The sequence below is a fragment of the Giraffa tippelskirchi genome, chromosome 4 (genome assembly GCF_054371585.1).
Source record: "Giraffa tippelskirchi isolate mGirTip1 chromosome 4, T2T-mGirTip1v1.2.pri, whole genome shotgun sequence".
Taxonomy (NCBI): Eukaryota; Metazoa; Chordata; class Mammalia; order Artiodactyla; family Giraffidae; genus Giraffa; species Giraffa tippelskirchi.
In genome coordinates this window covers 53,885,093-53,900,878 of record NC_137278.1, presented here as the reverse complement: position 1 = coordinate 53,900,878, position 15,786 = coordinate 53,885,093, and the positions used below count along the sequence as shown (strand labels likewise).

The 15,786-nt window shown below is 47.2% G+C and overlaps 1 protein-coding gene across 9 annotated transcripts in view; it reads right to left on the bottom strand.

The window, feature by feature from the left end:
- The window catches only part of ELMOD3 (ELMO domain containing 3), a 31,346-nt gene extending 15,560 nt beyond the window's left edge, over positions 1–15,786 (bottom strand). For 2 of the 9 annotated variants that reach the window (XM_081596938.1, XM_081596941.1), the window contains exons 1-9: positions 15,529–15,786; positions 14,008–14,176; positions 12,155–12,614; positions 8,419–8,496; positions 7,643–7,712; positions 3,634–3,702; positions 2,592–2,683; positions 596–719; positions 247–369 (exon numbers count right to left, since the gene is read on the bottom strand). In XM_081596938.1, the coding sequence (XP_081453064.1) occupies positions 247–369; positions 596–719; positions 2,592–2,683; positions 3,634–3,702; positions 7,643–7,712; positions 8,419–8,496; positions 12,155–12,205 (607 nt within the window). In that variant the 5' untranslated portion in view covers positions 12,206–12,614; positions 14,008–14,176; positions 15,529–15,786. Of the gene's footprint in view, positions 1–246; positions 370–595; positions 720–2,591; positions 3,476–3,633; positions 3,703–7,642; positions 7,713–8,418; positions 8,497–12,154; positions 12,615–13,995; positions 14,177–15,528 lie in introns of all 9 variants that reach the window. The other 7 variants (XM_081596937.1, XM_081596939.1, XM_081596942.1 and 4 more) reach the window with 6 other exon arrangements.

The following is a 15,786-nucleotide window of genomic DNA, read 5'->3' as shown; positions in this document are numbered from 1 at the left end:
TTTTACACTGGCCTGCAAGGCCCCAAGTGAACTATTCTTGTCCACTTCAGCCACTGCTATTTCTCAAAAAGAGTTACACACATTTCACCTCAGGGCCTTTGCATTTGCTGTCCCCTCTTCCTGGAATGCTTTACCCCAGATATCCCGTCTCGTGGTGCTGGCTTAACGGGAAGAGGACTGTCTGGGTTCTCACACTAGTCTTGGAATAAGGAGTCAGGGAGAAGATGAACCGTTTCTCTCTCTTACCCTGAAAGCCCAGATCTTCCCAGTGGTCTCCGTGGAGGGCACAGTCAAACTTGGAGCCAGTCAGCTTCTTATAGATGGTCTGGAGGACTCGGCCATGCATGGGGTCTTGGCTATCCAGGCCACCTGCCCCAAAACACATCCATGCTCTGCTGGATTGGCCCTCAGGGGAGGACTGAGTGCTTCCCAGAGAACATACAGCCAAGACAGACCCGGCCTGGACGCCCACACTCGGCCCTCCCCACAACATGGTGAATGCAAGAGCCTCGGTTTAGTCTCAGCCACAGGATGGACAAACCGTTCTCTCTGCCTGACTGCTCACGCAGCACCTGCCTTGTGGCCGTGCACTCACACTGAGCGATGCTCAAGACCAAGTCCCTTTCTTCACGGAGGCCCTGGTGGAGCTTCGGAGGCCCGAAGAGGCAGTGCCGGAGGGCAGCGAAGCCGGTCCTTCGGATGGTGGGCTGGATTCTTTTCTGGGGAGAAAGGAGCAGGAGTGGGCAGAGTGCTGAGTTCATTTGCTTTCATGAACTTACCATGAGGCTCAGTACAGGACTGGTCTTGTAGAAACGAATGGTTCCCAACTAACTGGCTGGCCTCTGAGCCAGGGAAACAGGGCAGAAGCTGTGAAGCATCTGCTATTAATAAATCTCCAGGGGACTTCCCTGGCAGTCCAGTGGTTAGAACTTCACCTTCCATTGCAGGGGGTGTGGGTCCTGGTTGGGGTGTTTGAGCCCTAGTTGGACAGCTAAGATCCCACATGCCTCCAAGCCAAAAAATTGAAACATAAAACAGAAGCAATAGTGTAACAAATTCAATAAAGATTAAAAAAAAAAAATCTCCAGAGACAGGTTCTTCCAGCTCTCAAGTTCTTTGTAAGCAGAAAGAGATGTCCCTACTGTTGCTGCTGCTAAGTCGCTTCAGTCATGTCCGACTCTGTGCGATCCCACAGACGGCAGCCCACCAGGCTCCCCCGTCCCTGGGATTCTCCAGGCAAGAACATTGGAGTCGGTTGCCATTTCCTTCTCCAATGCATGAAAGTGAAAAGTGAAAGGGAAGTCGCTCACTCGTGTCCGACTCTTAGCGACCCCATGGACTGCAGCCTACCTGGCTCCTCCGTCCATGGGATTTTCCAGGCAAGAGTACTGGAGTTGGGTGCCATTGCCTTCTCCAAGAGATGTCCCTAAGCCCAGAGCCCAGATCTAATCAGCCTGTATTTAGCCTGTATCAGTCTGTATTTAGCCTCTGGGCTTTTCCAGAAATGGCTCTGTTACTGACTTCCAAGGAAGCTAGAGGGGATTGGCTATGGGGACTGGCATCTGATAGACAGACAGATGGACGCCAGGCCAAGTCTCCCAGCAGGGCTGCTTCCACCCTTTGTATGTCTGTTTGTCTCTCTCTGTAAAAGACACACAGGCTAACAGCCCTCTCAACTTCCAGGGTAAGATGGTTGGTGAGAAGGGGAGTCTAGGGCACTTTCTTGGAGCTGGATACCCCTGAGGGGTAGCTGGTGCCTTCTGTCCACACCACAGCAGCACTAGCTACACCACCTCCTGCTGACGTCTGTGTGTTCAGAGCCACTGCTGCAGGGCTTAGGACAATCTGATTTCAGCAGCTTCCGGCTCTCTGGGCTCTCTGGGATCAGTCTGATTCCTTCAGCCTCTCTCCTCGAGCCAAGCTTTAGGTTGAACGTTTGAATTCACAGTCCTCTAAACTTACCACTAGGCACTCAAGATGTCTGCCAGCTTTTCATTTCCTCGGCACTCTTTTTCCAACCCCACATATTTTTTAAATTCCCGAAGAGTTTCTAGTTCCTCTAGGATATGGAAAATTTTCCTATATTGGCCGTGAATCACTCAGCTCTCTGGACAGGCTACCCTGCTTCCTTGAGGGACTTCCTAGCATCTGATTCCAGACGCCCTCCCCACCCCCATTCCTAGGATGGGAGAGTGGGGAGCAGCTCCACAGACCCCCATAAGACAGGACCACTAGAGCTCCGGGGACACAGTCCCTGAGACCGCACGACACGTGGGTCCTCGGCCACCCGTGATCCTATACCCCGAGATTTCTCAGTTAGGACAGAGCCCTAGACTGGAAGCTTCCCTCTTGCCTGCCCAGTGCTCTATCCTGTGCTTAGTTGCTCAGTCGTGTCCAATTCTTTGCAACTCCACAGACTGTAGTCCGCTAGGCTCCTCTGTCCATGTGGATTCTCCAGGCAAGAATACTAGAGTGGGTTGCCATGCCCTTCTCCAGGGGATCTTCCTGTGGCCTATCCTGATAGGGTAGAAACCTGGCTTGGGGAAAGAAAGCGCTTTGCTCAAGACCCCAGCGCCCCTCCGGTGTCATACCTTGAAGGAGGAGAGGTCCACTGTCTGGAAATGCTGCAGGGCCTCACTGAAGGAGATGAGCTGTCCAGGCTGGTCCATGCTGGCCTGGCTCCCTATGGCAAAAGGGGAGACACTCCAGGACTTGTGACAGGACCACTCTATCACCAAATATGTACCAAGGGCCTTCTGGTTGTCACCTCTAAGCCTAGCACAGGCTTCCAGCTGTGTCAGACACCTACAGCTACAACCAACCCGGTGTCAGGGGGCTGGTGTTATTCACAGGGCGGACCCCCTTTCAGAGGTGGCTGGGTAGAGGTGGGCCAGGCCGAGTCCTGCAGAGTAGGAGCTGATCTGTAGGAGCCCCCAAGTCCACTCATCCGTGAATGGGGTACGTCACTGCCTGGAGGAGGTACCCACACAGAAGCATGCGACAGGTCTGTCTAGGGGCCTTTTCCGGTTTCTACTTTGCCCCTTCTCACGCCCTGGAGATGAATGATCTCTCTTCCAGCCTTTGTTCCAGGGAATTAATTCATCAACCAGCAATTCAGGTGATGGCTGATACAGCCCCTGTAACATCTCTCCAGGTGCTCAAGTGGGGCTCAGGCTAGATTTGGGTCTCAGTTCTCCCCTCCCACAGCTCCATCCAAACCTCCCAAAAGGAACGAGACACAGTTCTGACATAGCCCTCAGTGCCTTCCAGCAGATGGCTTCAACATCCGTCTCCAGAGGTTTCCTTGTACAGTGAACAATCTGTTCAACCTGATGCAGGGGTCCTGGCTGCCCACCTCCATCCTCTGCCCGATATCATCACCCTGTAGAAGCTGACCCTGACCACGGTCCTCCTCATCTTCTCTCAGACCCCGTGGCATTCATCTCCCTTTCCTCCGGAGGTCGGAGGGCATCACCTTTGAATTGGGAAGAGAGGTTTTATTTTATGCCACATCAAAAATGAGAACACTCAGGAATTCTGTCTCCTAATCCCAAACAGAGCATCAGTCTCGTGGGTGGACAGTGCCTTTAGCAGCAGCGGGCTGTGTGGAGAGGGTGCCATTCCTTTAGTTACCTGTCTCTGGGTGGATGCTGTCCACAGCTTCCCATTCTTCTTGGGCTTGGAGGACTTCTGTACTCACAACTGCAATAGCGGGACAAGGACAGCCTTTGAGATCTAGGTGTGTCTGGATCACTGTCATAGCCCCTGGCCTTATCTGCCTGTCTTGCCAGACAGCTGCCAAAGCGAGCTTTCAGAAAGGCAAGACCTGACGCCAGCCTGCTGCACAGAACCCTCTATGGACTCTTCATAATTCTCACAATGAAACCCCAACCCACCTTCAGCTCCAACCCTCCTGGCACAGCTCCATCTCAGCCTACAGCCAACTCCAGCACCACCCTCCCCTGGCACCTTCTTCAGCCTCTGGAATCTGCTTTTAGGAGCAGCACCATGAGAGTCCCCGACACCCTGTTCTTGTCACAGTGTTGTAACTGTCCTGCCTGCTGCACTGGGAGCTATAGAGGGCAGGGTTCTTGGGGTTCAATGGGTGCACCATGAATGTTTTTGTTGCTGTTTTTGTTTGTTTTTGGCCACGCTACCTGGCATGCAGGATCTTAGTTCCCCAATTACCTGGGATCAAATCTGTGCCCCTTGCAGTGGAAGTATGGAGTCCTAACCACTGGACAACCAGGGAAGTCCTCATAATGAATGTTTGATGAATGAATGAAAAGCACAATGAAAGGAGGGGGGACAGAAGAAAAAAACAGCAGCAGGACAGGCTCTCTATAATCACTGCACAGCCCTTTACTCTACACCACAGCTGCCACTCTCTGGACTGAATTCTGATGTCATGGCTATCACTGGCTTTTCCCCTTTGCTAAAGAGGACACAGGTAAACAGTGGGGAGGATGGGGAGGATGGGGAGGCTTCTGTTCAAATCAAACTGGTGAGCCTTCCAGCCTGGACAGTGTAAGCAGGTTAGGATAGCTCCCCTCTGCCTTGCAACCAGGGATGAGGACTTCCTGTGACAGTGAACTGTTTTGGAAGTACACTTGCAAAAGGGCTTCCCTAGTGGCTCAGATGGCAAAGAATCCACCTGCAATGCAGGAGACCTGGGTTTGATCCCTGGGTTGGGAAGATCCCCTGAAGAAGGGAATGGCAACCCACTCCAGTGTTCTTGCCTGGAGAATTCCATGGACAGAGGAATCTGGTGGGCTACAGTGCATGGGGTCGTAGAGTCAGACATGACTGAGCGACTAATACATACTTGCAAAATTAAAGAAAAACCTACCGCAAACTCAAAACACTAATGGATAATGAGGATGAGGAGGCTGCTGGGGAGCAGGAGGGGACCACAGCGGAAGCACCCTGTAGAGCCAAATGGCTTGTGAACTTTTTAGCTCCCTCACGAGCTGTGCTTCTTCAGGCAAGTTACTCAACCATCTGTAATCACTCTTGGGATTACTATGAGAATAGCATCTAGGGGAGCATGTGGCCCAAGATCACTTGCTCAATACACTTCAGCTAGCATGGCCGATCCAGTTGTGGACTCAGGTCTAACAGGATTGTGGATGGTGGTAGCAGATGAGATGGACCTGTACTCTAGGACATTCAATCTTGCTAGTCCTTGCTTGGGGTAGCAGATGGTACAACAGGGCTTCCAAACTAGGTAACTTCAACAGAACACAGGATATTCAACCTGGGACAGTGAGGAAAATAAAGACTTACGTCCAGCACGCTGGACCCTTGGGAGGTGAGCTACCAGGACAAAGGGGTTGAACAAGAAGAGTGGAATGGCAGTCATGGAAGTTTATCAGGATGATAAGAGTTCCCCCACCCTTCACCCCTCATCTACATCCAGCCTCACTAACTCATCAACCTTCAGATCATCACAATGCAATTAACCTTTTACCCTGTGCATCCTTGCCTATAAACAAGCTGGTCAAAGGTTGTGAACCAGGAATAGGAACTTCATGGGCAAGGGTGTGGGAGTTTACTGTGATAGCAATGCAGTTAAGAGGAAGCACACGGTCTCAAGGGGCAACTTCAATCTGGTGCCCGAACTAGAGACAAACATCCAACCCACGTAAGAACATATTTGCTCTTTTTCCAGTTCCTTTAGGACTCAAGGAGACGACTCCCACCTCTGCACACAATCCTGAGGTAAATAGTGTTTTCCCCCACACGAACAGAAAAGCGTAGAGCCAAAACCCAAATCTCCAGGAAGACAAAGCCAGTTCATGTTAGTATGGCTCTTTGTCATCTTTCCTTTTGTCAGTTACCTCCTTTACTTAAGCCCTTTTCTCTTTATTCACATAGTAAATGGCACTGCTGATTTAGTCAGTCTATTAATTTAAGTTAGCTGAGTGCAGTCTGGAAAAAAGATGTAATTGTTCAAACACGTATGTGCACATGCTCAGTCATGTCCAACTCTTTGTGACCTCAAGGACTGTAACGTGCCAGGCTCCTCTGTCCATGGAACTTTCCAGGAAAGAATACTGGAGTGGGTTGCCATTTCCTTCTCCAGGGGATCTTTCTGACTCAGGGATCAAACCTCAGTGTCCCGAGTCTCCTGCATTGACAGGTGGATTCTTTGCCACTTTATCACCTGGGAAGTCCAGTGTAATTGTTCAATATGATCAAAATACCTGGCACATAACTGCCAGTTTTACTGAAACAGAAGATATTTTGGCATTTAAGGCAACATCTCTAATCAATGTTAGGTTTGTCAACACGTGGTAAAGACAAAATTCAATTAAAAGAAACTTCACAGGGGACTTCCCTGGCCATCACAGTGATCGAGACTTTGTCTTCCAACACAAAGGGTGTGGGGTGGATCCCTGGTTGGGGAGCCAAGATTCCACATGCCCCAAGGCCAAAAAAACCAAAAACATAAAACAGAAGCAATGTTGTAACAAACTTAATATCCACATGGTAGGGCAGGGGAGGGAGGTTCAAAAGGGAGGGGATATATGTATACTTGTGACTGATTCATGTTGTTTGTGACAGAAACCAACACAACACTGTAAAGTACTAATTCTCCAATTAAAAATAAAATTTAAAAAATGGTTCTCTTTAAAAAAAAGAAACTTCTGAGCCCTTCAAACAATTTTTCTACACTGGAATAGTTTTAATAGACTCCCATATTCTTGGACATTACACATTCAGTTTGCAAAATTTTATGATAACAAAACACACCAATGAGTGCTCGCTATGATTCTGTGTGCTAAGCACTTTCCACTATCTCGTTTAATCTCTATAAAATTTTTATCATACAGGTTCTGATACAACCCTGGTTTTATAGAAAGTAAAGTGAGGGTTAGAAAGATTAAGTTCCTTGCTCTGGGTCACGGAGCTGGTGGGTGAAAGAGCCAGGATTTAAGCCAGAGACATCTGACTCCAGAAGTGGTCCTTCTGAATTGGTGGAGTGTGCTTTCTTGTGCAGTATATTAGCAGGCAGAGTGAGCTTTAAATAGAATATGGGAAGCGCCATGTCAAGCAGCTAAAATAAGATTAACTTCTCAAAGCCTTTTCATCTACTCTGTATCATTTCAGTATCACAACATCCTTTAGAGCACAGAGGAGATACTGATATCTCCACTGTAGACACAGAGATCGTATGATTTTCTTAAAAGGCAAATAAGGCACTAGCAGGGCTTCGGGGACCAAGTTAGAACTCAGGTCTCTCAGGACTTCCCTGGCAGTCCAGTGGTTAAGACTTCGTCTTCCAAAGCAGAGCGTGTGTGTGGGTTTTATCCTTGGTCAGGGAGCTAAGATCCCACGTGCATTGCAGCCAGAAAACCAAAATATGTGACAGAAGCAATATTGTAACACATTCAATAAGAGACTTTAAAAATGATCCACATCAAAAAAAACAAAAAACAAAAAACCCTTAAAAAAGAAAGAATGAACTCAGGTCTCTTGACTCCTAATCCAGTGTCAGTTCTAATTTCCCTTGAAGAAGGATAAATCTATAAAATTATATAGGAAAAGTAGTGAGAGAAATTCAAGGGAGGAAAGGAAAGACCCACGAGCTCTGCCTTGAGTCCCACCCAGGCTCTATGGGCCCTGAAGGGGACCTTACCACCGGGCTCCCAGCCGTTTGCCTCTGCTGTCAGGGCCTGGAGGACGGCGTGGTTCTTCAACTCTGAGATCTGTAGGGGCAGGTGACCTTTGGTGTGAGGGCAGAGTTCACGTCCTCCTATCCACACAAACACATACTGCCCACTGTACCAAATATTCTTGAAACTGGAGACCATTAGAATCTGTCTTCCCAGATGGGTTGGTTAAAGCCAATCTTAATGAGTGCGCGCTCAGTCGCTCAGTTGTGTCTGACTCTTTGAGACCCCACAGACTGTAGCCTGCCAGGCTCCTCTGTCCATGGAATTTTCCAGGCAAGAATACTGGAGTGGGTTGCTGTTTCCTCCTCCAAGGGATCTTCCCTACACAGGGATTTAACCCACGTCTCCTGCATTGGCAGGTGGGTTCTTTACCACTGAGCCAACTGGGAAGCCCAATCTTAATGAGAGGCACCTGGAAAATACCAACTATGATGGAGAAGTTGGGCGATGTGGGGACAAGTATATGCCCTCCTTGAAGAGTATATGGATAAAAATCTACTCAACCGAGATAGTGGTGAGCTGTTGATATCCCCACTGCACTTTATATTCTGCTTCATTACAACAATTTTCTGATTAGGCAGAGGTTGTTTTGCATGTCTGTTCCCACTCCTACCCCCAAAGTATGTACTAATGGATGGCAAGGTCTGTGCCATCTTGTGTCCCGGCACCTGGCACCACATAGCGGCATGTTACACAAGCGTCTACTGACAGGAGGCACTGGGCTGTGGGCAGTACGTACAGAAATTCCTCTGAAAGCCAGAAGAGCGCTGCTGTCCTTGTCACATGGTGGAGAGGACCCAGCAGACACACTTTCAACCTGCAAGGCAAATGGGAGTCAGTCTCTCAGGCACATATCAGTTCCCCAGAGATGAGAGCTTGAACAGCACACCCTTTTCCTTAACACACACACAATGCATTAACCCTCGAGAAGTCAACTACAGGTAATACTGTAAGGACAACTCCTGTTTAACCTGGTCTGCAAAAAGCTTAATGATAATATAATCTCATATAGATTTCTTGGCCCCGTTCAAAGTCTCAGGCCTCTGAGTAAGTAAAGTTGAGTGAGGCAGTTTCCTCATGTTCGGCCTTTCTGCTCAGCCAAATCTTTCGTATGCTGGAGCTTAAAAACTACCCACCAGACCTTTTGCAACTCATATCAAAACAAAAGGCTAATTTTCCTGTCTTTGGTGTTTAGTTGCTAAGTTGTGTCTGACTCTTTGCAACTCCATGGACTGCAGCCCACTAGGCTCCTCTGTCCATGGGATTTCCCAAGCAAGAATACTGGAGTGGGTTACCATTTCCTTCTCCAGGGGATTTTCCTGACCCAGGGATCAAACCCAGGTCTCCCACATTGTAGGCAAATTCTTTACTACTGAGCCACCTGGGAAGCTCTAATGCTCTTAATGTTAAAAAATAAAATAATATCCTACAAATCAATAAAAAAAAAAAAAGAAACGAGTAGAAAAATGGGCATGGATATAGATGGTTTGCATAAAAGGAAACACAAACAGTTCTTAAACATGTGAGGAAATGCTCAACCTTACTCATAACAAGAGAAATGTCAACTAAAATCAACTAAAACTACTCTTGAAATAACATTTTTCACTTACCTTGTTATCAAAGATCAAAAAGCGTGGTAACATCGTGCTGGCTAGAGGACCAAAAGCTGTCAGACACTGGAGAGTGAACTGTTACCACCTCTCCGGCTTGATAATATCTGACACAACCATGTATGCTGTGCCTATTTGGAGCCTGCAACTGCATTTGAGGAATTTACATAATATATATACTCATCCATGTGCAAAATGACATGCTTACAGTGTTATTCATGGCTTTGTTTGTCTGTGTTTCTTTGTCTGTTTTGGCCACACTGGGTCTTTGTTGCCATGCCATCTCTAGCTGTGGTTCGAGGGCTTCTCACTGCAGTGGCTTCTCTTGTTGTGGAGCACAGCTCTAGGACACATGGGCTTTAGTAGCTGTGGCACATGGGGTTAGCGGCCCCTGTGGCATGTGGGATCTTCCTGGACCAGGGATCGAACCTGTGTCCCCTGCATTAGCAGGCAGATTCTTAACCACTAGACCATGAAGGAAATCCGTAGTAGTACTGTTTATAAAAGCAAAAGGCTAGAAAAACTCTGCATGTCCATTGATGGACTTATTTTATTTTACTTTATTTATAGCCCCCCTGCCCCCGCCGTTTCACCAAGATATAATGGACATACATCACTGTATAAGATGCAAGGTGCACAGCATAACGATTGGACTTATATACATTATGAAATGATGACCAGGATAGGTTTAATGATCATCCATCATTATCTACTGATACTACATCAACAAATTTTTTTCCTTGTGATGAGAACTCTTAGGATTTATTCTCTTAACTTTCATTCTAACATATAGCGGTGTTACCTTTATCATGTTGTACATTATATTTCTAGTACTTATTTATCTTCTAACTGGAAGTTTGGACCTTTTCACTATCTAATCCCCCTTCCCCCATTCCCCTATCTCTGGTAGCCACAAATCTAATCTCTTTTTCTATGAGTTTGTTTTTGAGTTATAATTCATTTACAACATAATGTTAGTTCCTAGTGCACAACACAGTGATCTGATATTTCTATACATTTCAAAATGATCATCATGATAAATCTAGTTGCCACTAGTGAACTAATTTTAAATAAATTAAAGCATATCCACTTAATGAGATCCTATACAGCCATTAAAAAAAAGAGTAAGAAAGTACTTTATAAATGATTTGGAACAATCTGCATGATATTAATATATTAAGTGAAAACGCAAAGGGCAGAGTATACTTTACCATTGGATTTTCTAAAAAAAAAAACAAACACATAAATATATTTGCTTGTCTTTACAGAGACTATTTCCAGAATTATAATCTTCAAGGAAGTACTAACTTTGCCTCAGCAGGAAAACAGGGTGGCTGGGGAACAAGAGTGGAAGATAGCTTTTTCACTATATGTACATCCTCCATACTTTTGGATTTTGAACCATGTGCAGTATTACTTTCTCTAAGGCAGATAAAAGAAAAATAATAATAATTAAGGGAAAATAACTAATAAAGGTATCATTGCTATGTCAAGGCCCTGGAATCCCAGACTGTTCTGTTACTCTAATCCTGCTTACATATTTTTGCCAACTAACACTCCTTAGACACAACTTTGCTTTTTTGACTTCTTTTTGCCTTCATTTTTGCCAGAAGAATGAACCCATAAACACACCACAGCAGAGATACTGCTCCACAACTGGCCTCCTGATGTCTAAGCACCATTATTTCCCACTTAGCTAAAGTGAACACACTTGCAATTCCTCTCACCTCCAGCCCCTTGGGTCATGTCGTCTCGCCCCCACCTCCACCTTCTCAGTGTTTTTTGGGCCCTTCAAGATCAGTTCCATCTCCTCAGGGTGGCTGAGCTACGATGGTTTCCTCACGTCTCTAAGTCTCATAGCCCCTCTGTATGTGGCACAAGGTCCTCTGCAAAAGACCCGTCTCCCCAGTCAGACTCTGCTGCTTTGAGTGCAGGGACCTTCTCGTATACTTGTTTTATATTTCTCAGACCATCTGCACAGCACTAGGCTCAAGATGGGCTTCTCTGGTGGCTCAGATGGTAAAGAATCCGCCTGCAATGCAGGTGACCCGGATTCGATCCCTGGGTCAGGAAGATCTCCTGGAGAAGGGGATGGCTACCTACTCCAGTATTCTTGCCTGGGAAATTCCATGGACAGGGGAGCCTGGCGGACTACAGTCCATTGGGTCACAAAGAGTCGGACTCGACTAAGCACGCATGCTCACAGGCTCAAGATACGTTCTCAATAATATCTGGTCATTCACCGTGCTGCACAACTCCCTGTACGAGTCTGTGCTCAGGACTCATCGCATCCTTCTCTCCCCTCTAGTGTCCAAAGATAAATGTTCTCTGGAAGAACAGTTCACCTGTCTTAGGACAGTGAAGAAAACCTCCCTCGACTCCCAAATCACAGGCTTTGTCCCCATTCTGGCCACTGAACCCCAAAGGCTCCATTTAAGACCATTTCTGGGCAAGGTAGGGAGAAAGATGGGGAATACAGGGTAAGCTGCCAGGCTCACACAGAGACATAACACATGGAACCAGGGATCCTGAGGTCAAAATGAGCATTTGAGAGAGAAAGGGCCAGTAAACAACCCAAACTGATTGAAATACATATTTCCTGGGAGATTCCAGTTGAAACTTTCCTCCCACCCAAGCAAATCCAAACCCAAATCCTATAACCTACTTAGAAAGCAAGCCGTCAGGAAAGGCAATTGACCCAGAAGTGACTAGGAGCTTCTTCTAAAAGAACAAGAGAACTGTAAAGAGAATTTTTCCTACACATTTCTAAAGGCCCACACCCTCTTGATATATGCTCTCTCTTATTATTATTAACAATACACCCCTTACCAACACCTTCTTTCCCAAACGGATATGCTTGCTTACCTGTCCATCTCTTAATTCTTTCTCATGGAAAGAGTGAGAGTTTTCATTCATGACTCAAATTCATCTGTTCAAATGACTTTTGTCCTTGGGCTCAGAAAGGAGTTCAACAAGGTCTGAGATCAGAAGCTACGGGGAGAGCCCGGGATTTGACTGTTCTACCGTTGCCCTCCTTCTTGGCAGTTGTTCAGACTAAGAACAAGAAAACAGTCCCTGTGTGCCATCACCAGGGTGGAGGTTTCTGTGAGTCCTGAAAGAAGTCCTTGAGGACTCTGGAGTCTCAGCCCTGAAAAAAAAATAATTAAAGAAGAAAACTAGTTTCATCATTCAGTTATGCCTCTGACTTGAAAAATCTTCAAGCAGGTACTTCCCTGGTGGTCCAGTGGTTGGGACTTTGCTCTTCAAATGCAGGAGGCACTGGTTTGATCCCTGCTTGGGGAACTAAGGTCCCACATGCCACGATCTGTGGCCAAGTAAATAAAAATAAAATGATTATGGCATTTTAAATCATTAAAAAAAAAAATCTTCAAGCAGCTGTAAACTTATGCTGAATAAACAGGCTGCCTTAGAGAATGCCTGCCTGTTACTATCCATGTAATGAGACAGAAAGAAGGGGGTTCCCTGCAGGAATCTAAGGGCTGGATTCTCAGTGTCCAGGAGGAAGCACCACTGAAAGTGGTGGGGATCTGTTTTTCTATTTGCTTTTTAAATTTATTCTTAATTGGTGGATAACTGCTTTACAGGGATCTGTTTTTGACAATGAAGTTACTGAGATCTGGGGGAGTATCTAAAAGTGAAAGTGCTAGTCGCTCAGTCTTGTCCATCCCTTTGTGACCCCAGGGGCTGTAGCTTGTAGGTTCCTCTGTCCATGGAATTCTCCAGGCAAGAATACTGAAGTGGGCAGCCATTCCCTCCTCCTGGGGATCTTCCAGACCCAGGGATCAAACCCAGGTCTCCTGAATTGCAGGCGGATTCTTTACTGTCAGAGCCACCAGCAAAGTCCATGTGTCTCAAACGGGTGAGGATAATTTAGGGAGACACACTGGTGGGTGGTCTTAGCTGAAGTGTTCAGGCTTTACTCAGGTCTCAGACCTCTCTGGGCCTAACACTCAATTCAGTTCCTATGATGGTATTAACAGAATCTCAAAATGCAACACAATGCCTCCCCTTCCTCAGTGAGCACCAGTACTGTACATGTGGCAGCTTCCTGGCCAGTGAAGCTAACTCTAAGTATTTCGTCCCATGAGTCCACCTCAGGAAGTGAGTTGGGCAGGCCCACACCTCACCATGGGAGAACTGTACATCATGAGTGCCTGTCACAACAAGAATCTGGGTAAGCGGGCAGGTGACGGATAGTCATACCTCACAGACTTGGTTTACCTTTTTTTTGGCTGCACTGTATGGCTTGCAGGGTCTTAATTCCCCAACCAGGGATCGAACCCCGGCCCTCTGTAGTGAAAGCATGGAGTCCTAACCACTGGATCACCAGGGAATTCCCCAGTTGACTAAGAAAGGCTGACTAAGAAAGAAAGGTGGCATTGCTCTGAGGTCAGCTCTTCAGAGAACACAGTTTGGGTTCCCTACAAACTGGAGGCCAGTAACAAGATGGACTCTTTGTCAGGGAGCTGGAAGCACTGACTGTTCCTAACACCAAGAGCCGGAATACCTCCTGATTGCTGGACTGGACACCTGGCTCACTGTAACAGAGGGAGGGCAGTGCCCCGCAGACATAGCAGCTCAGGAACCAACTCTCGCTGTGTCCTCTGGCGCCTCAGCATCTGCCTCCCTTTCCACTCCTTCCCCCTTGACCTTCTCAAGTGTTCTGCATATGACAAAACACTCACACATTGACCAACCTTGGGAAGATGATTGGCACGTATGGCGACCGCAAGCTCAGGGAGCCTCTTCTATTACTGAGCTTGAATTGAATCCAGCAGTGTTGAATCATGACCAGCTTTGCATGCCTGCTACTGCCTCAGTTCTGGCTGGAGCCCTGCCAGGGACTCCAAGAGGGACATTCACGATCTGTATTAGAGAAAGAAATGAGCAGAAACTGTCAAATGAGCAAGTACTAGAAGTTATAACATCACTCCTAACAATATTAGGGAAGTTCTTTATGGCTGGGCCTGAGGAAATGGCTTTCCTATAAAGATGGGTCCTTTTGAAATTAAGTATTTATGGTGCACCCTCTGTATTTTGTTAATTAAAATTTTTAAAAAAATGGAAGTAGTGGCTACCCTGGTGGTCCAGTGGCTAAGACGCCACGCTCCCAATGCAGCTGGCTTGGGTTCAATCTTTAGCCAGTGAACTAGATATCACATGCTGCAACCAAGAGTTTGAATGCCCCAACTAAAGAACCTGCATGTGGCAACTAAAACCTGGCACAGCCAAATAAATAAATAATTTAAAAAAATGGAAATATAGTTGATTTACAGTGTTGTGTTATTTTCTGGTATACAGCAAAGTGATTCAGATATATAACACATATATGGGCTTCCCAGGTAGCATTAGTGGTAAAGAATCTGCCTGCCAATGCAGGAGATGCAAGAGGCATCGGTTTGATCCTGTGGGTGGGGAAGAGACACTGGCGCAGGAAATGGCAACCTGCTTCAATATTCTTGCCTGGAAAATTCCATGGACAGAAGAACCCGGCGGGCTACAGTCTATGGAGTCGCAAACAGTCAGACACAACTGAGCCTATCTACCTATCTATCTACAAAACTGAATACATTCTTTTTCCGATTCTTTTCCATTACAGATTATTCAGTTCAGTTCAGTTGCTCAGTCGTGTCCGACTCTTTGCGACCCCAAGGACTGCAGCATGCCAGGCTTCCCTGTCCATCATCAAATTCCGGAGCTTACTCAAACTCAAGTCCATAGAGTCGGTGATGCCATCTAACCATCTCATCCTCTGTTAGTACAAGATACTAAATATAGCTCCGTGTGCTATACAGTAGATCCTTGTTGTTAATTTTTATGGTGCACCCACTTTAGGAAACGAGCTAAAGGGAATGATTTTGAGTTTAAGCTTGCTGGGGCTGAAACGCTAAATATTTAATCTGGAAATTGGGGCCACACCTTAAGTATAAATACACACATAGGTAGGATAGTCCTTTCATCGGCTTTGCCGCTGGGCACTCCCCGCCCCTTCCAGCCCCTGCTCGGCGCCGGCCGTAGGCGTCGCCATCCCAGGGCGCCCGAGTCAAAAACTATTGACCAGTTTGAGGGTCCCAGAATCCGGTGCTCGCCGGCTGCGATGCGCGGATGTCAAGGGAGATCTCAATCCAGCGAGACACCCAGCCAGACAGGGCCTGCGTGGGGACTCTGACCAGAAACTTTCTCAACTGTTCGGCGGGGAAAACAGGAAAGCAACTTGCCACCGGTCATCCAGCGAGTCCGCGGCAGAGCGTAGACCACAACCCAGGTCTCCTGTCTGCCAGGATCGGAGTCTCTCTCGGTCCTACCGCTCTCAGCCTTGTCTCGCCTCAGGGCGACCATTTCCGCTCCACATTCTTCCTCCTCTGACCCCCGCCCGGGGATCGCCGGCCGAGTCCCCGAGTTCCCAGCTCTTTGCTATTGGGGTCTCGCAGCCCGGCCGGGCCTCCTCCGCGCAGGAGCACTGCCCTCCGCGCCGC